The sequence below is a fragment of the Mercenaria mercenaria genome, chromosome 3 (genome assembly GCF_021730395.1).
Source record: "Mercenaria mercenaria strain notata chromosome 3, MADL_Memer_1, whole genome shotgun sequence".
In the NCBI taxonomy this organism is placed as follows: Eukaryota; Metazoa; Mollusca; class Bivalvia; order Venerida; family Veneridae; genus Mercenaria; species Mercenaria mercenaria.
The window spans coordinates 10,805,924-10,826,315 of record NC_069363.1 but is presented as its reverse complement, the minus strand read 5'-3'; the positions used below and the strand labels follow the sequence as shown (position 1 = coordinate 10,826,315).

The window sequence follows — 20,392 nt, the reverse complement described above, 5'->3', positions numbered from 1 at the left end:
GCCTTAGCGGTCACTTGATTTTACATAGGAAAATCTTCAAAAAATTTCTAAAAATAAACCAGAAGGCCTAGATCTTAGATATTTGACATGTAGCATTGCCTAGTAGACTTCTACAAAATTTGTTCAAATCATGACCCCCAGGGTCAAATTGACCCCGCCCCATGGGGTTACTCTATTGTACATAGAAAAATCTTCAAAATTTTCTAAAAATAAACCAGAAGGCCTAGAGCTTAGATATTTGACATGTAGCATTGCCTAGTGGACCTCTACAAAATTTGTTCAAATCATGACCCCCAGGGTCAAATTGACCCCGCCCCATGGGGTTACTCTATTGTACATAGAAAAATCTTCAAAATTTTCTAAAAATAAACCAGAAGGCCTAGAGCTTAGATATTTGACATGTAGCATTGCCTAGTGGACCTCTACAAAATTTGTTCAAATCTTGACCCCCCCCCCCCCCCCCCCCCCCCAAAAGTGTCTATTTGACCCAGCCCCAGGGGTTACTTGATTGTACATCGGAAAATCTTCCAAAAAATTTCTAAAAATCATCAGTTTGACATTTGAAACATATAGCTCATATTACTCAGGTGAGAGGTCATGACCCTCTTGTGACATATCTGTACCTTTAAGAAAATTAAATTGATGAAATCTAGGCCAAGTTCGAGAATGGGTCAAAACCTAGGACACTAGGTCAAAGAAAAACCTTGTGTATGCGATAGAGGCTGTATTTTTCAATTGCTCTTCATGAAATTTTGTCAGAATGATTGCCTTGATGGAATCTAGGTCAAGTTTGAATATGGGTCATCTGGGATTAAAAACTAGGTCACTAGATCAAATTTAAGATAAAGCTTGTGTATGTGATAGAGGCTGTATTTTTCAATTGATTTTAATGAAATTTGGTCAGAATGATTGCCTTGATAAAATCTAGGTCGATTTTGAATGTTGGTCATCTGGGGTCAAAAGTAGGTCACTAGGTCATATCAAAGAAAAACATTGTGTATGCGATAGAGGCTGTATTTTTCAACTGATATTCATGAAATTTTGTCAGAATGATTGCCTTGATGGAATCTAGGTCGATTTTGAATAAGGGTTATCTCGGGTCAAAAACTAGGTCACTAGGTCATATCTAAGAATACTTGTTTAAACTTATGAGGTCACATTTTTGGTCTAATCCGAATGAAAACTGTCCAGAATATTTGTTTCCATGAAATCACTAGGTCAAACATGTTTTCACTGTTATGATATGTTTCTCAGGTGAGTGACCAAGGGCCCTCTTGTTTTTCAGGTGTATTTGCTTAACCCCATTCAGGAGCAGCCAGAAACATTTACGATATCCTCTTTGAAACTATATGTCAGACTTGCACCAAATTTGGTCAGCAACACCTTGACATGAGCGTCTTTTAAGTTTGTTAAAATGGTTTTATATTGCTTCATTTAGGGTCCGCCAGAGCAAGCAAATAGGTCTTCACCGCATCCTTGTATTGACCTATCTTAACTTTTCATTCAAGAGGTTTACTTCCGCCAGAAATAAAAATACAATGTAGATCATTTTTAAGTGATTTCTTCCCACAAACTAATATTTGGATATTGACCAAACTTTGTCTAAAGCATTTCTTTGAAGAATCTTTCACAAAATTGCGCAGAAGCATTTTAGCATGGGCGCCTTCCAGCTTGTTCAAAATGTTCAGTCTGGTTATCTTCAATTTAATATGACTGTCAGAAAAAGAGAAAATTAGTGGGTTGTGAATGGTGAATGACGTTTAAATCCTCCTGGATTTTCTGAAATTGTTTTTTTATGAAACGATAACCTCTCATGTGTAAGAAAAATATCATCCTCAAATTTTTATGCCACTTTTATGGTGGCCATATTGAAAAAAAAAATGGCCACCATTTTTAGCTCACATGAGCACAAAGTGCTCATGGTAAGGTATTGTGATCACGCTGTGTCCGGCGTCCGTCGTCCGTCATGCGTGCGTCCGTGTGTCCATCTAATCATCTGTCCGTCGTCAACATTTGTGTTTAAACGACATCTCCTCCAAAACCAATTAATGGATTTTGATGAAACTTGGCCGTGATGTTTCTTTGGTGGTCCTCTACCAAAGTTGTTCAAACGTTTCCGCTTGGTTGCACATAGGGGCTTCCAGAACTAAAAATAGAAAAAACTTCAAGCAGCATCTCCTCCTAAACTGATGGTCCAATTTTGAAATAATTTCATACAAACGGTCATTATGTCACCCTCTACCAAGTTTGTTCAAATTATACTGGTTCGTCAAAAAACATGGTCGCTGGAGGGCGTGGTCACTTTTCCCTACATGTATATAGTGGAAACTTTAACTATCTTCTTGTGTGAAACTGCTAGTCCAATTTTAAAATAATTTTACACAAATGGTCCTTGTGTGACCTGCTCCAAGATTGTTCAAATTATAATGATTCATCAAAAAACATGGCCGCCAGAGGGCGTGGTCACTTTTCCCTATATGTATATAGTGGAAACTTTAAAAATCTTCTTGTGTGAAACTGCTAGCCCGATTGTAAAATAATTTTACACAAAATGGTCCCTGTGTGACCCTCTACCAAGATTGTTCAAATTATTTTGATTCGTCAAAAAACATGGCCGCCAGAGGGCGTGGTCACTTTTCCCTATATGTATATAGTGGAAACTTTAAAATCTTCTTGTTTGAAACTGCTTGCCCAATTTTAGAATAATTTTACACAGATGGTTCTTGTATGACCCTCTACCAAGATTGTTCAAATTATTTTGATTCGTCAGAGGGCGTGGTCACTTTTCCCTATGTGTATATAGTGGAAACTTTAAAAATCTTCTTGTTTGAAACTGTTTGCCCAATTTTAAAATAATTTTACACAAATGCTTCTTGTGTGACCCTCTACCAAGATTGTTCAAATTATTCCGATTCGTCAAAAACATGGCTGCCAGGGGGCGTGGTCACTTTTCTTCCCTGAATCAATAATAGCTAGAGCCTTGATAATTGGCGTGTGATATCAGATTTGTAATGTCTACCTTGATTGTTCAAATTATTGCTCTTGGTTCAAAAGTGTGTGAGACATGTATATAATATAGGCTAACATAGAAAAAACCTAACTCTGTATTTATACCAACACTCATAAAGCCTTGTACACAGGTGAGCGCTTTCCTTACTGAGTGTTTTGCCCCTTATCCCAGAACACTCTAAGAATAGCGGGGCAGCAGGGGTGATCAGGCACTGCTTGTCAGTGATGGCTGCCTGCCATGCCTTCTCGTTTTGACGTATCCAGAACCAACTGAACGGCTTTTCCGCTGTCTATCCTAGAGTCTGGGCTGCTGATTTCCTTGCTCTGCCTTTTATGTCCAAGGCTCCGAGCATCCTCCGAACTGATTGGGCAGGAAGCCCTCTACATCCTACCTCCACTGGAAAAATCCAAGTTTTCCAACCCTGTATAGTGCATGCCTCTAGGTCATGGTACTTTGCCCTTTTCCTCTCATGTGCACGCCAGCTTTTGAAGTAGACCGTGTTGGTATATCCAGGCCTTGAACTTTCCAGGTAGTCGGATTTGTCTATTCGCCTTAGATCCTCATGTAGTTGTAGCTTCAACCTGCCCTGACATGTTGTGTCCTTTAGCGACGAGTCAAACCATTTTCCTAGACACTTTATGGGGTTGCTTACTAGGGAAAGGATCTCTTCTCCTTGGAACACAGTTTGAATCTATATTTAACCTTCCCCTTCTTAACAGCCAAGCACATTGACTTCCTTGGTTTGAATGTCATCCGTGCCCAATGGTTTAGATCAGAAACACAAATCCATCCTTTCAAAAATCATCAGATTTCACGTTGTCAGAAATGTCTTGAAACTTTGGCTTTCATTCCGTTTCCTGTTCTGTTGACCATTTCGCATGAGTAAAAATCATTTCTTAGACACGCGCACTGTCAGAAAGCGGACTGGAAAAGAAAACCACACAAAACACCCAATCATTGTTCAGATACGTGATATTTATATTGTCTGACTGCGCTCTCGTAACATAGTAGTATTATTATTATTATTATAGGTCAATACCAGCTCCATATCTTATCAACCACTGATAGGATTTTCATAAAATAACCTCATCATTAAGTTCTATATCAATGTCAAAGTCGTGTACAAGATCTATCTTATTACGGGGTGAACGGGTTTTCCCCATCATTTAATCAAGTGTTACATTTCATGGTGTTAGTCATGACGTGTATTCAACGTCAAAAGGTCAACATCATGTGAACGACATAGGGTCATCATGGTGCTCTTGTTACCTGCTCTTTTCCTATCCCGAGCATAACTCCAAATTTACCACGTATATTTCCATGAAACGTGGAATTTAGATCAATGAGAAAATACAGAGTGCAAGAACCATAACTTTATTCTGAGAGTTTTCAAGTCATCTCCCTTTTTGCAATATCAAGTGAAATTAACAAAATTGCGATTTAATTATATTGTTATCTTCAATTGAAAATGGCTGGTTATTGTGTGTTATCATTTGATACCCACTGTCACAACAATTTGTTATCACTCTCTTGATAAAAACAATGATTTGGTACATTGTTAACATGTTTTATCATTGATAATAATTGTAAACACACTATTTTAATATTTAAACATGTTAAAAAACAATGACATACACAAATGATTTAATTATTAATGTCAATTAATGGAATACAACAGTTATAAAACGTGTAGTGCTAAGGAATTTCGTGTTCGTTTTTAAATTCTCTGTTTTCATTTGATAATAGATCGATATAGATGTGTGTATGTCACAGAGCAGCATGACTTAATATAAAGTGGAACTATTTAGATAACAACAGCTATAACTAAACATGGAGTGTCTAAAGCTACTTATAGTCGTATCTATATTTAATGGTAGGGATTTTGCATTTTTCCACCCTTAAATTGTTATTATGATTAAATTTACTTAAATTTCAAATGAACAATTGTCATTTTGAACAACATCATTACAGTATATATCTTTCTTTTTCTAAATAAAATGGACCTTAAAAGTGACTTGTCTTATACGTTTACTTGTTTACATTTGAGTATTTTTAGCATTGAATTGAGCACACTGTGCTTGCTTCAAAATATGAACGCTAACCGTTGGGCAAATGTCTCGATCTATAAACTCAGTGTCCGTATGCCTCTCCCAACCCACTACACATTCACAAAAAGATAGAGGACAAAATCTGTGTTGGGAGTGTCTCAAAAAGTGTTTGACCGAGAGTCATTTCACTTTATTGAACTGTTATTCAGCATGTGAGGTAGTGCAACTGGTTTTTAGCTCGACTATTCGAAGAATAGTCTAGCTATTCTACTCACCCTGGCGTCGGCGTCGGCGTCGGCGTCACACCTTGGTTAAGTTTTTGCATGCAAGTACATACAGCTATCATTTAAAGGCATATAGCTTTGAAACTTATTTATTCTTTTTCTAGGTCAATTACCAACCTCACTGGGTCAAGTGCCATAACTCTAACATGTATTTTGAGCAAATTATGCCCCCTTTTTGACTTAGAAAATTCTGGTTAAAGTTTTACATGCAAGTTACTATCTCCAAAACTAATGCAGATATTGAATTGAAACTTCACATGTGTCTTCGGGGTTATAAAACTAGTTGATAGCACCAAGTCCCATAACTCTGACCTTCATTTTTTCTTTTTCTAGATCAATTACCTACCTCACTGGGTCAAGTCCCATAACTCTGACATGTATTTTGGCCAAATTATGCCCCCTTTTGGACTTAGAAAATTCTGGTTAAAGTTTTGCGTGCAAGTACATACAGCTATTACTAAAAGGCATATTGATTTGAAACTTATTTTTTTCTTTTTCTAGATCAATTACCTACCTCATTGGGTCAAGTCCCATAACTCTGACATGTATTTTGAGCAAATTATGCCCCCTTTTGGACTTAGAAAATCCTGGTTAAAGTTTTGCGTGCAAGAACATACAGCTATTACTAAAAGACATATTGATTTGAAACTTATTTTTTCTTTTTCTAGATTATTTACCTACCTCACTGGGTCAAGTCCCACAATCTGACATGTATTTTGAGCAAATTATGCCCCCTTTTGGGCTTAGAAAATCCTGGTTAAAGTTTTACATGCAAGGTACTATCTCCAAAACTAATGCAGATATTAAATTGAAACTTCACATGTGTCTTCGGGGTTATAAAACTAGTTGATAGCACCAAGTCCCATAACTCTGACATGTATTTTGGGCAAATTATGCCCCCTTTTGGACTTAGAAAATCCTGGTTAAAGTTTTGCGTGCAAGTACAAACAGCTATTACCAAAAGACATATAGCTTTGAAACTTATTTATTCTTTTTCTAGGTCAGTTACCAACCTCACTGGGTCAAGTTCCATAACTCTTAACATGTATTTTGAGCAAATTATGCCCCCTTTTTGACTTAGAAAATTCTGGTTAAAGTTTTACATGCAAGTTACTATCTCCAAAACTAATGCAGATATGGAATTGAAACTTAACATGTTTCTTCGGGGTTATTAAACTAGTTGATAGCATCAAGTCCCATAACTCTGATATGCATTTTGGTCAAATTATGTCCCGTTTCGAACTTAAAACTCTTTCGATATTTAACATTTTGGGTAATAATTTCCTGCTTCTGTGACAATATTTCGAATAGTCGAGCTTGGCTGTCTTAAGGACAGCTCTTGTTTTGTGGAGAGTGGGGATTTTACAGTGTTTGACACATTTTTGTAGAGGTCTTATAATTATTCAACATATGAGCCGCGCCATGAGAAAACCAAGCGACCAGCACGGATCCAGATCATCCTGCGCATGCGCGCAGTCTGCTCATGATCCATGCTGTCCGCTAACGGTTTCTCTAATTGCAACAGGCATTGAAAGCAAACAGCATGGATCCTGACCAGGCTGCGCGGATGTGCAGGCTGGTCTGGATTCATGCTGGTCGCAAACGCACTATGTTGGTTTTCACATGGCGCGGCTTATATAATTATCCATCTCTGCGAAAGTTCCTCCGTTGTCGGGAAGTCCAAAAACAGTTCTGTCGTAACTGTTCGGAAGTACAAATTTTCATTTAACTGGTCTTGTAATATCTGACTTGATAAATTTTGGGCTCACATTTAGTGTTTTTTTTCTCTTTTATAGCTGGGCAGTTGGAAGATATTTGTAAATCACGTAAGTAGATTTTTTTTAAAAATTGATCAGATTGATTATAATTGAGCCGCGCCATGAGAAAACAACATAGTGGCTTTGCAACCAGCATGGATCCAGACCAGCTTGCGCATCCTCGCAGCCTGGTCAGGATGCATGCTGTTCGCTTACGGTTTCTCTAATAATAATAGGCTTTGAAAGCGAACAGCATGGATCCTATCAGACTGCGCGGATGCGCAGGTTGGTCTGGATCCATGCTGGTCGCAAAGCCACTATGTTGGTTTTTCTCATGGCGCGGCTCATATTTACCTTGAAACAGTTAATTTAGTCACCACCATTTGGTTGACATATTTTAAAATCTATTTAGCTTGACTGTTTTCTCTTTCCAATTATTTTATTGGCATAGTCTGAACTATTTTCAGTATTCTTAGATTTTTAAGCAACTTTAGACAAATGATTTTTTTGAAATAACTGATATACATTAGGCTTCAAAGAACGACAACTCTTACCAACGGTATATATTTATAACTTATAAGTAACTTAAATGATGCTGACAGCTTGTAACATAGCATATGGAGACAAACAGGATATATACTTTTGACTATGGATACACAATGTGTTATACAGTAAACAACAAATCAAATTCCAATGCTCAAACGTTAATAGTGGAGTGGGTTTGTGCCCCCCTTTGCTTTCTGTTGTAAGTGATTGATGCCAAAACATTTTTTGTCTATTTCTATTACAGCTAGGCAGTTAGTTTGTGATACATGTAAGTAAATTATTTAAATTCTGCATTAGATTCAATTTGAAAATATCTTCTTAGTCATACAAAAGTTATAGTTCAGTATTAAATTAAATAGAAACTGCATTTTTTGTAATGTCTAGTCACATTTGTTTGGCGAATGAATCTATAAAAATTGTTTTCACGTATGGTTGCCTCACTGCAAATTTTGTGAAAATGAAACTAGAATGGCCAAATTTATTAACCCTGATTTTGTTAAAATGATGTTTTGCTGATAACGTTGTCATACTTTACAAAGATAATTCCTTTTTTATAAATTAGATGTTGGTTTCCAACAAATGCAACCTATGTCTCAGTTTTATCTAGCATACGGTGCCTTGCCTATTTAATTGTAAGTCAAATTGAATTAATATCTGTATATTTTCTTGCTAGTTCGAAAACAACATAGTTTAGTCAGCACCATTGTCTTTACTTTTGGTTGCAAACTGACATTTTTGCTGTTTTTAAACGCTAGTATATTATTACAATGTATACGCACGAGGATGGTTGCCGTCACTTTAAATCTGAATCTACCCGATGTTAAAACATTCCCGTCTATTAATTAAGAAGAGTGAGTTGGGTTTTACGGCGAATTGACACAGAAAGGCAGCTGATAGTATATAAGATAATTATACCCCCACCAAACATGTTGTTTTTTTTTTTGTGGGGTGGTGGGGGTGGGGGAGTTTATATAGGAGTCAATTTTGTCGAGTCACGTCCCGTCGCGTCGCGAAATCTAATACTCCGTTATTACTAAATGGATTTGATTCAAACTTAAAATGGATGTTCCACCTTATCACCCACATCATGTGACACAAGGTGCATAACTCTGACACCAATTTTTCATGAATAATGTCCCCTTTTACTTACAATTTAAGGTTATTTTTGATGCATTTTCACTATATATCATTCTGATTGGCTTAGAGCCAAAGGGAAGTAACATTTTTTTAACTTTTGTACTGAGTTACTTCCCCTTAAATTCCAAGAATTAGTCTATTTTTAGAAATTCTATTTTTAGATTTTCAATATTTTAGGTATTATAACTTCTTTATTATTAGTCCTATGTAAAAAGTATTTTTCTGTGGTAACATGTGTCGGTAAGACATGCATTCATTTTAGTGTATCTCTAATATTAGAGATTTTTATATTTACCTCATCCCTCATCCTGTGCACATATACTAGTATTACTTATATGTGCCGCGGAAGCCCAGGATGAAGTACTCCAAAGACGAGTAAAAAAAAATTTTTAAGTATTAAGTTTTTTTTGTACGTTTTATATTATTCTAAGTATTTTTAAAATTTCTTATGGTATCCATTCCTCTGTGACAAGAGCGTATTTTAGGGGTATAAGTCGCTCCTGTAACAGTTCTAGTTTTAATTGTTATGATATTTTGTTACCCAGAAGGCGATTTTCAGGTCGACGCAGTAACGAAAGAGTTATTTCTCTTTATCTATTTGAAAATTGCAATTTTAGTCCGGTAAAATTTGCGGGGAAAATTAATTCACTGAAACTGCTTATATGCATGGTGACATTTCTGCCACAATATAATAGGGTTATTGAAACAGTAGCTCAATCGTTGATGCTGTATTCGGTTCGAGTGGATTTTTGCAAGATGAGATCTCGCGAGGCGCGCAAGGGCCGAATGTGATCCGACCTTGCAAAATCCACGGGAGCCGAATCCAAAACTGTTTTACCTCTACCTTTTTGTTTGTTGTTTTGTTATATAACGAAATTTTTATTATTATATGTTTTAAAATAACCTAAATTTCATTTGCCGAAACCGCTCATCATTTTTCAAAATATTTTTCATGTTTAATGGTTAGTGGGTTTTTCCTATTAAAAATGACTTTCTGAAAATAGAATTGAAGTTTCACATAGTCATTGTTACTTTCAAACATTAGATGTGTTGCAACAAATATGTGTTCACATAATTAAACAGTTATTGACTATCGCCTCGGCCAATATTGCCTTCTTCCGGTGAATATAACATCATATCCAATGGCTCAAGAGTCACCGAGGTCAATATTGCCCTCTGCCGGTGAATATCACATCATATTCAATGGCCCAAGAGTTAATAATTGTATAATGTTTATCGATATTAAAATGCAACTAAGTGAAGTTTTTATGTGCGCTATTTAAACAACTGTCAGGTCATGCATATTAATGAAAGTAATCCGGCAGCATACAATACGGAAGGCACAAAACGGAATTTAAAAAGTAAAAAACGGATTTTTTCTTTTGCCTGTTCTTATTTAATTGTGAATTACAAGCCGTTTTTATTTTACAGAATTAATATAGGTTATATAATAATGATAGGTAGCTATCACGATAATATTCTGCATTTATAAATTGTGTATTTTTCTGAAAACATTATCGCAATACATTATTCTTATCAATATGCATTTTCATTTCCAGGAAATTTTAGGCAATTGAGATAACGTTTTAAGAAAAGTTCGAAATATATTTTATTTCAGATCTGAAGACAAATGACAGCAAAAGAGAATACATGTATGACGACACCATTCATTTCAATTGTGAAGTTCTGAACAAAACAAATATCGACCGCTCATTTTTTTTTCTTTGGCATAAAAGCAGTAACGCCATAATTCCAGTCACTAACACCACAGGAAACACTGGTTTTATAGATGTAAAGGTAGTTTCCGAGGAAACAGGAGGATATTACAGTTGTCGCTATGGCAACTGCACAGTCGACAGTTTACTTACTTTATATGACGTGAAGATCGACAAACGCAGTATTCCATTGAAAAATGGTACTGAAGTTCCGGACATGAAGTGTAGAGTAATTGATTATAATATGACTTGTGACTGGACAGTCTCAACGGATCACATAGGGAATACCACGTGGAAAGTTTTGTATAAATCAGAGTGAGTTGTTGTATTTTACGGAGTAAATTATTTGTACAATATAGATTTTAAATCGACAGAACCTACCAGCTGAAAGTGATTTTATCACGCGGAATGTATAAATGTATAAATGTATAAATCAGACTAAGGTATTGTATGCAAAGGGACCTCCCTTCAGCTTGTAAAACAACAAACAGTTAAAAAAAGCTTTGAAACTTAGTTACTGATAAATGATACGTTATAGAAACATAGAATTACTAGTGTTTTTTACTTTTACTATTTTTCCATTCAAAATTATAAAGCAGTTACAAGGCAGTATATAAAATTTAATGATCGTTACGTGGTCAAGATGCCATTTGATTCCCGGCTCTGACACGTTTTTCTCTTGATTCGGCATTTTTGTAAATAGTTTAGAAACAAAAAATCATGCTCTAATGTTCATACTACGCATAAACTTTAATATTTAAGAAAAATCATAGCCAAAATCTAGAGTCTCATCCCTTTAAATTTGTGAATGATTTGTACAATATGACTTGTGATTCGAGAGCACCTACCAGATAAAGGGGTTTCCCGCATGAAAAGTCATATATATAAATCAGAGAAAGTTATTGCAGTTATGCTTTTTAAATATTTGCGAATTAAGAAATGTGGTTATCGTTTCTGGTCAGATTAAACTGTTTCTATTCAAATTAAGAATATTACATGTTTTTATAATCATTTTAGGACGGATGAAAATGTACTATTATGTAATTGTGAAACTGAAAGATAGACTTCAACTGCAGATAAGCTTTAATGCAATTTGACGTAAGTCAATCGAAGACATCCATCCCATATTGAAATTATGTAGCCATTAGGCCTAATGGATAGTCACCCAATTTATTGATATGGATATTTTAGTTAGGTCAGAGATAGTTCCTCTCAAATGTGATGTAGAAAAAAGTTGAAAACATTGTTTAGTACAGAACGAAAAAAATGTTTTTCAGAGGAATGGACAGATACAAATGTTGTACAGCAAACAGAGATGAAGACTGCCACTCAACAGGGAGCAGACGACAGTGTTTTATACCAAATACTTGTTTCTTTATTCCTTATTATGTGAGTAAAACAGTAACAATTTTTGATTAAAGGTGCCTTCAGTTAGACTGATCATTAACATTCATTTACACGTTACTTAGGCAAATGAATAACTACATAGAGTCACAGTTTTATGAGACATACAATTATGGTTATTATTTGATAGCAAAGACGCGATTTCACAAATGTACAGTTAATTGTTAAAAGTTTCGTCTGTCTTTTTAAGAAAAATCTACGAGGTAGTGGTGAAACTTCATCGCCGGCAGTGACCTAGCTTGGTTAAGCTTTTGTTTCGGTCCACATTTTCTAAAAAATAATTATAAGAGCAATAGGTCTGAGACATTATAAATTTGTTTATTACCATTAGGTGAGTAAGTAGGCCAAGAGTTACTCCTCTCGCTATCATGGCGCTTTTTTGTTTTTGAATTGGCATGTTTGTACTTTGTTCGTCCAGTTTTTGTTTATGTCCACTTTTCGTAAATACTGTATGAGTTATAGCTTTGAAACTTTGTACAATTGTTTATCACCATTTATATACGTAGGTCGAAAACAATAACTGTATAAATACATTGTCAGTTATATGGCTCTTTATGTACTTAGAAAATTGAAGTTTCCTTTCTTAAATACTATAAAAGCTCTTCGTAAAATGTTTTAATCCAATCTACATATCAGCACCTTTAAGTTATCAAAAGATTGCCATTTTTGTCACTGTTCTTGAATGTCTGTGACGCCTGTTTCATTGACTGTGCTTTGTTCCATACAGTTTATTTATAAATAGCAAATGTGTGAGAAAATCCAATACAATGTTTCGAGAATTAGCAAGGCATTTGATTAAAACGATTGGATTAACATTAACAAAATTGCAGTTGAATGTACAAAACTTAATCAAAACTATTTAGCAAATGGAACGTTTAAAATTTTGAATGTTGTACATTCCAGATAACTCTGGCAGAAATTTCAGAAGTAGGAACGCATTTATACCACTATACAGTGTTACCTGACAACACAATAGGTAAAGTGTTCATTTTTTGTTCCTTATTAATGTTTGACATTTTCCTAGTTTTCTCTTTAAACATAAGATAGTAGCATTCATATTGTATAATTCTCATTATATTTAATATACCAGGTTTACGTAGCGCCATTTTCATATTCAAATGTTCTTTGCAAACAAAGGCAGCTGCTCAGAGCACCGGTCTATGCTAGAATACATTCATTCGATTATCTTATTTGTTAATAGGCATATGTGAAGAAATTATATAGATCTTGTATCATCTTATATGTTTAGTAATATTTTTGTCAATATTATTGGATTAATCTCAATGCTTGACCTTAATACCAATATATGACAATTAAATCTCTTCCTTTTATTTCTGACTTCCTCCCTTTCATTTTGATTTTCCGATATGTATTTTTGTTTACAACATGAAAAGCAGATAGTTATGCATGACTGTGAATTTTGGTGTAAAAATGTACATAATTTTAATATTATATCTTGTTTTTCTCCAGCAATTGTAAATATAGAAGATAATGTAACAGTTAAACCAGGGGAAACGCCATACAAGCTTGTGGTAGGGTTTACCTTGCACCGTCCACCGATTTCTGTGGGCGGTATGAAGTGTGACATTTCTTACGAGTCTAATCAGGAACATGCAATTGTCGGGGTAAAGTTTCTGTCAATCTAGATAATTGTTTTGAGACAAATAGTGATTCAAAATGAGAAAAGCTGAATTAATCATAACGGTAAAAAGCCGTATAATTTTAGACTATTGGTTTGGTCATACAGGTAAACACCATATTTATATCCAATTCCAAAAATTCAAATTTAGGTATCCAGTGAAATAATTGCAATATTTTTTTTTTACATAATTCGATTTCTTTTTTCAAAGTCACCACCATCAGAACTTCGTTGAACTTTTGCATTTAATGTAAAATAAAATAGCGTACATTTTATTTCAGAATTCAACCCACAACATGTATCAAAAGAGCTTAGACGTGAACATAACACTAGATCAGCTTTCACCGTTCACACTTTACACAGTGGACATTTCATGCAAGCCACAGTTTAGCCCTTACTGGAGCAATCATGTGTCAGGTACTGGAAGGACAAAGCCATTAGGTAACCTTTCTACCCAGTTAATACTTTACGTAGAGACTATTGCATGCACTTCACAAGCAAGCCAAACCTGCATTTAACTTATTGCAGTTTGCATTCCGAGACTTGTGTCTAAACTCGGGTACATATACTGTTATCACGGACCTCTGAGACTGGTGTCTAAACTCGGGTACATATCCTGTTATCACGGAGTTCTGACACTGGTATCAAAACTCGGATTCATAACCTGGTTCAAAGGAATTCTGAGGCTTGTTTCCAAACTGGGGCTCATAACCTGTTACCACGTGTTCCAGCAATGGTGTACAAACCCAGGTTCATAATCTGATATCCTGGAATCCAAACTCGCGTTCGTAAGCTGCTGCTAACACGAATGTTAAGACTGTGTCCAAACTCAGGTTGATAACCTGTTACTAAGGAGTTCTGAAACTGGTGTCCAAATTCGATTAACTGTCAAGAGTTCTGAGGTCGCCAAACTAGGTGATACCTGGACACGGAGTTCTGAGGCCCATGTCCAAACTCAGGCTGATAACCTGGTACCACGGATTTGAGGCCATGTCTTAACTGACTGAACCTGTTACAGAGTTCTGAGCTCAGCCAAACAGCTGATAACCGGTACCGGGTTGGGCATGTCCAAACTAGACTATAACTGTTACCACTGAATTTTTAGGCTGGTGTCCAAACTCAGGTTGATAACTGTTACTACGGAGTTCTGAAACTGGTGTCCAAATTCGGGTTTATAACCCGTTACCAAGCAGTTCTGAGGCTCATGTCCAAACTCATATTTATAACCTGTTACCACGAAGTTCTGAGGCTGGTGAGGCTCGAGTTCATACCCTGGTGCCACGGAGTTCTGAGACTTGCGTCCTAACACAATAGCATAACCAGGTACCACGGAGTTCTAAGATTAGTGTCTTAACCTAGGATCATAACCCGTTACCACTAGTTCTGAGACTGGTGTTCAAACCCTGGTTTATAACCGGGTAACACGGAGTTATGGGACAGGTTTCTAAATTGATCTTCAACAAAGATTTCTCAGGGTGACATGTGTCATTGCGCGAGATTTTTATACAATTTACAAGAAAGGTCAAAGATTGTTTAACCTTCATTCTTCATCAAAGAGTTCATGATGATATCGTTTTATGTTTTAAAGCTTGATCATTGCTTTGAACGGAGTGATTCCGTTTCAGAAAAACTTGTCTATATATATTTAAAACATTTATATTAGGTGATACTTAAAACCTTCCAATTCACAAAAACTTTATGAATCATTATATGCTGACAATGTATAAATTGTTTACTTCTTGCTATATTTTAGCTTCTTGTTTAATGTTTATATTGTTTAGTGTTTCCTATATTATAGTGTCTTGCTTAGTGTTTACTGTATTCTAGAACCTACAGCTGCAAAGAAGATGAATAAAAGCAAAATAATCGCGATAGCAACTTCATGTTCAGTCATAATATGTCTGTTGATATTTGTCATCATGTAAGTCGAGTTTAATATTTTTCATTTACAGAAAACCAAAACTTTTATCAAGCTGTGTATCGTACCGATATTGATTTTAATATCGGACAGATATCAGTTTTGCAGAATTGACGTAATGTCGATCAGATATTGTTTCCGATAGATAATGGTTAGGTGTCTTGTCAATATCATAATCAGAATTGCCGATACTGGTCCGATACCAATGTTCCCTAGGAACTGATTATGTTTATGCTTTAAAAAGCCTTTTTATCAGTGGCAAATTATTTATATTATTTTATATTTACATGTACACTTTAAAAGTACTGATAAGTATTTTTTTTCTAATTTGCTGGAACTACTTTTTGTATAAAACTTTTTATTGCAACATATAACTGTCCTTTCTTGATGTCCTTTCAGATCGTTCTTCAGAAGAAGAGTAACACACATAATAAAGAATAACACAGTTTCAGATGAAATAATGGACCGCATTTTACAAGACTCTCCAGATAATTTACCCGCACAGGTTATAACAAATTTTAAATGATAAATTGTTTTAGGTTAATAACTACTTCTGTAAGATTCCAGACACTGTGAAGTTATCAATTTCTGATTTTTTAATAGAACATGCAGCGTAGTTTCATGCTATTTTCCGCAAACTTGTATGTTATGATGAATATAACCAGCTGGAGAATAGTCAAAAGTTCTTGTCTAAAGGCTAAAGTCTAAAGACTCATTCATGAAACAAAAGTCGATACAGTTCTCAGAGGTTTCTAAACACAATTTAAGAAATGCATCTCTTTGCTGGCCAGCCTCAACAGAATGATATGCAAAGTTATAAGTTAGACTTGTTACTTTAAGGACGCTACCTTTGAACTTAATTCATTGTTGTCCATTACTTATTTGATAATTGAAGATAATTGTATTTCAGAGTAACTCTTCAAGTTTGACAGATGATCAAACAAATTTCAAATCATTACAGAGTCAGCAAGTCAGGACCAATGCCGGTTTTGAACTGCCAACGCCTCAAATGGAAATGCATTTGCGTGTTCCTACAAGTGAATTATCAAAAAGCATGTCGGATGATTATTTAACACCAGCCACCAATTTTAAAAAACATCTTAATGAAGGACATGGACTGTTTGCCACTCAAAACAAAATGGCAACTGGTCAAATCAGTGCAGAGCTCAGTATTGCAACAATTGATGGAAACCTACATAATTTTGGCTGTATGAGAGATGAATCACAGGATAGTTTTGTAAGGGAAAACGTTAAAGTTGCAAGAGGCATCACTACAAATTTAGACAATCCATGTAAAAATGCTACGTGTCATTTGGCATGTGATTCAGATGATCTGCCAGAGGGAGAGTACAATAAGGCGGTGTGTTTATCCGCAGTTAATTCTGCTATTCTATCTAGTAATGGATATTTAGAAGCACAACGTCATGTCGTTCCAAACAATATTTCCTCTACCTGGCACACGTTTGACACTGATGACGGGCATCCAGGAACTTCAAATTCTCAGGTAAATGATTCTGTTGATGTGTCACGCAGAAATGAATCCTTTGGGCAAACATTTTCCTCATGTGACGAATACGTGAACCCTAGAGGAGATGAAGATGTTGATTCCAATCTAACAAATATAACCGAATATCAAAGAGCTGAAGCTTCAAGAACCTTTTGGACTGGGTTCTCTTCTACTAGTGACATGCACTCCAACAATTCAGAAAATTCGTTAACTTCCTACTTCGCTGGCTCGAATGTCGCCACTAGTGGAGCGACAGTTTACAATGAATCGCTTGATGAATACCACAAGGTAGATAACACGGGGCAAACAGGTAGGGATGAAGTCATGGTAGTTGGGAGCACAGAAACTGTTGAGTCAGTTGAAATGATGGGTACAGATATGGGTGAACTATCTGCGACTATTAATCGCAATGATAATGAAATACCAGAGGCAGACTCTACAACTGGTTTTAGGTCAAGAAATGGACAAAGGCATTACGATGAAAAAGATGTCAAAATGGTAGAAATTTGTGTCAATGACAACGGCATACATAATTCACTTACCACTGGTAGAATGGATACAAAGACTACTGTTTCAAAAAAAGATGAATATGATAAACATTTCTCTATGAAAGACATTAAAAAAGCACTTGACAGTATTGGTAAAATATTAGAATGTGACGATGATCAAGAATTGGAAAGTCCATTTGATAGTTATGCAATGGCAGACATTGACTATCAAAATGATAGCAATTTTACTGACACAACTGTTCACGTAGAAGATTATGTTACAATGTCATCTCAGTAGAATAGAAAAATGACATTTTAGCGCAAACTTCTTCAAGAAAAAATAATGGATGTTTGTATTTTATGATTCGAGTTAGAATTTCATGAGTTATGTATAGTTTCGTACCTACCTGATTATAATTCTAAAATGGTAAAATTACTAGTGATAAGAAATATGTACGAGTGTGTTTAGGTTTGTTTGTTTGTTTTGGGTTTAACTCCGTTTTTTCAACAGTATTTCAGTCATATAACAGCGGGCAGTTAACCTAACCAGTGTTCCTGGATTCTGTACCAGTACAAACCTGTTCTCCGCAAGTAACTGCCAACTTCCCCACATGAATCAGAGGTGGAGGACTAATGATTTCAGACACAATGTCTTCTATCAAATAGTCACGGAGAACATCCGCCCCGCCCGAGGATCGAACTCACGACCCCGTGATCCGTAGACCAACGTTCTACCTACTGAGCTAAGCGGGCGGGCTGAGTGTGTTTAAAGGACAATTATACAATGACATATATCAATCAGATAGCATCAATTTTAACGTAGAAACAGTTGTCTGTTATTGAATCTGATGGTCGTTATGCCTTTCAGTGTAAAGAAAATAAAACCTGAAATTAAATTTAAAATGTGATCCAAATAAAGAATACAAACGAGATCAAAGAAGGGATCACCGTTTTTAACGTGTAGCAAAAACCAATGAGGGTTGGGTCAATACTCTGGAATGAAGCTGATACTGTAACCAGTCTTGATGATACATCTGTGAATTAAATGTAAAGTTAATATAAATCTAATATAAATGTAAATCCAATAAATCCAATACAAATAGCGATCCAAAACAAATGTAACTCAAGTATTTAGATTGTCAGAAGTAGTTATCTGAAAAGAAAGACTGAAAAAGCAGTCATGTAACAAGTGAGCATAAATAGGTGTTGTCCTAGTAGTATTATAAATGAAAGATAAATCATGCGATGAATTCTGCGGTGAATACTGTGGAATATATAAACATTAGTGAAGTGTGTAAAATATATAGAAATGCTTCATATGAATTAAATTCAGAGAAGATACAAATAGGTAATGTCACCTAGTAGAAATATTGCTCTCCTTACAGCGTTTTGAAAAGTCAAACACTATTTAATTGATTTATACGATGATGACTAAGGTATTAGTTACTTAAAGTACTTTGTTGTTGTAAAATTTCGAGTCATAGTGACATACGACGCCTTTTCAAGCTTTTGATGGTGCAGGAAGACCCCAGGCCTCCCTCCAGGCTGAATAAATTCTTCTCTCTAAGCGAGGTTTTGAACCCACATCGGTGAGGGGCAGGTGATTTGAAATCAGTGACACCAACCATGCGGCGAAATGCATATGATTTCCAGTCAATATTCTTAATCATTCGGCGTCATACATATGTTTAGACAGTCACTTATCACACTGACATTGCGTTGTATTTTCGGTTTCCCACTTGCTGTTATAATACATGTCTACGAATCTAAAGACAGTCTCTAATCACACTGACTCTGTGTTGAATTTTCAAATTTCTTCTTGCTGTTGTGATAAAAGTCTTATTACAGTCTGTAGTCACACTAATATTGTGTTGCGTTATTCAATTTTATTTGCCATTATATTATCAAATTCCTACACACTGACCCCTTGTTTTTATGATATGCATCTATCAAACGTTGATCAATGAATAAACAATTTATTATTTAACAAGAGATCACAGAGTGATCTTGGCGCCCACCAATGTGCCATTTTTGAGTGTTCCAAATTTCAAGGCTTATTGATTAGCTCAAGGTCAGATTTCATTTCCGTACACAACACTGTGCATGTGGTCCAAATTTGAAAGCTGTAGCTTAAGAAATGTGAAAGTAGGTCACTAGATCAATTTCAAGGACAAAATTCTTTGTACACAAAACTATGCATGTGCATCAAGTTTGAAGGCTGTAGTTTGAGAAATTTGAAAGTAGGTCACTAGGTCAATCTTAAGGTCAAAGTTTATTTCGGTACATAAAACTATGCAAGTGGTCCAAATTTGAAGGCTGTAGCTTGAGAAATGTGAAAGTAGGTCACTAGGTCAAAATCAAGGTCAAATTACACTTCAGAACACAAATCTATGCATGTGGTCCAAATTTAAAGCCTGTACCTTCAAAAATGTGAAAGTAGGTCACTAGGTCAATGTCAAGGTCAAAGTTTGTTTCGGTACACAATCCTATGCATGTGGTCTAAATTTGAAGCCTGTAGCTACAGAAATGTTAAAGAAGGTCACTAGGTCAATCTAAAGGTCAAAGTTCATTTCGGTACACAAAACTATGCAAGTGGTCCAAATTTGAAGGCTGTAGCTTAAGAAATGTGAAAGTAGGTCACTAGGTCAAAATCAAGGTCAAATTTTATTTCGGAACACAGAACTATGCATGTGGTCCAAATTTAAAGCCTGTACCTTCAAAAATGTGAAAGTAGGTCACTAGGTCAATGTAAAGGTCAAAGTTTGTTTCGGTACACAAAACTATGCATGTGTCCAAATTTGAAGGCTGTAGCTTGAGAAATGTGAAAGTAGGTCACTAGGTCAAAATCAAGGTCAAATTTCGTTTCGGAACACGAAACTATGCATGTGGTCCAAATTTGAAGCCTGTACCTTCAAAAATGTGAAAGTAGGTCACTAGGT

The 20,392-nt window shown here is 35.6% G+C and overlaps 1 protein-coding gene across 2 annotated transcripts; it reads left to right on the top strand.

Annotated features, from left to right (window-relative positions):
* The first annotated feature begins 466 nt into the window (after positions 1 to 466).
* On the top strand, positions 467 to 18,625 carry LOC123525456 (uncharacterized). Of its 2 annotated transcripts, XM_045304517.2 has the most exons (11): positions 467 to 4,883; positions 7,139 to 7,168; positions 7,890 to 7,913; positions 10,401 to 10,812; positions 11,775 to 11,886; positions 12,805 to 12,877; positions 13,372 to 13,526; positions 13,822 to 13,981; positions 15,368 to 15,461; positions 15,858 to 15,963; positions 16,369 to 18,625. In XM_045304517.2, exons 1-11 carry the CDS (start codon positions 4,841 to 4,843, stop codon positions 17,749 to 17,751), a joined length of 2,592 nt encoding a protein of 863 aa, XP_045160452.2. In that variant the 5' UTR covers positions 467 to 4,840; the 3' UTR covers positions 17,752 to 18,625. The 2 variants fall into 2 exon arrangements, with proteins under 2 accessions (XP_045160452.2, XP_053393827.1); XM_053537852.1 differs by lacking the exon at positions 7,890 to 7,913.
* The last annotated feature ends 1,767 nt before the right edge of the window (positions 18,626 to 20,392 follow it).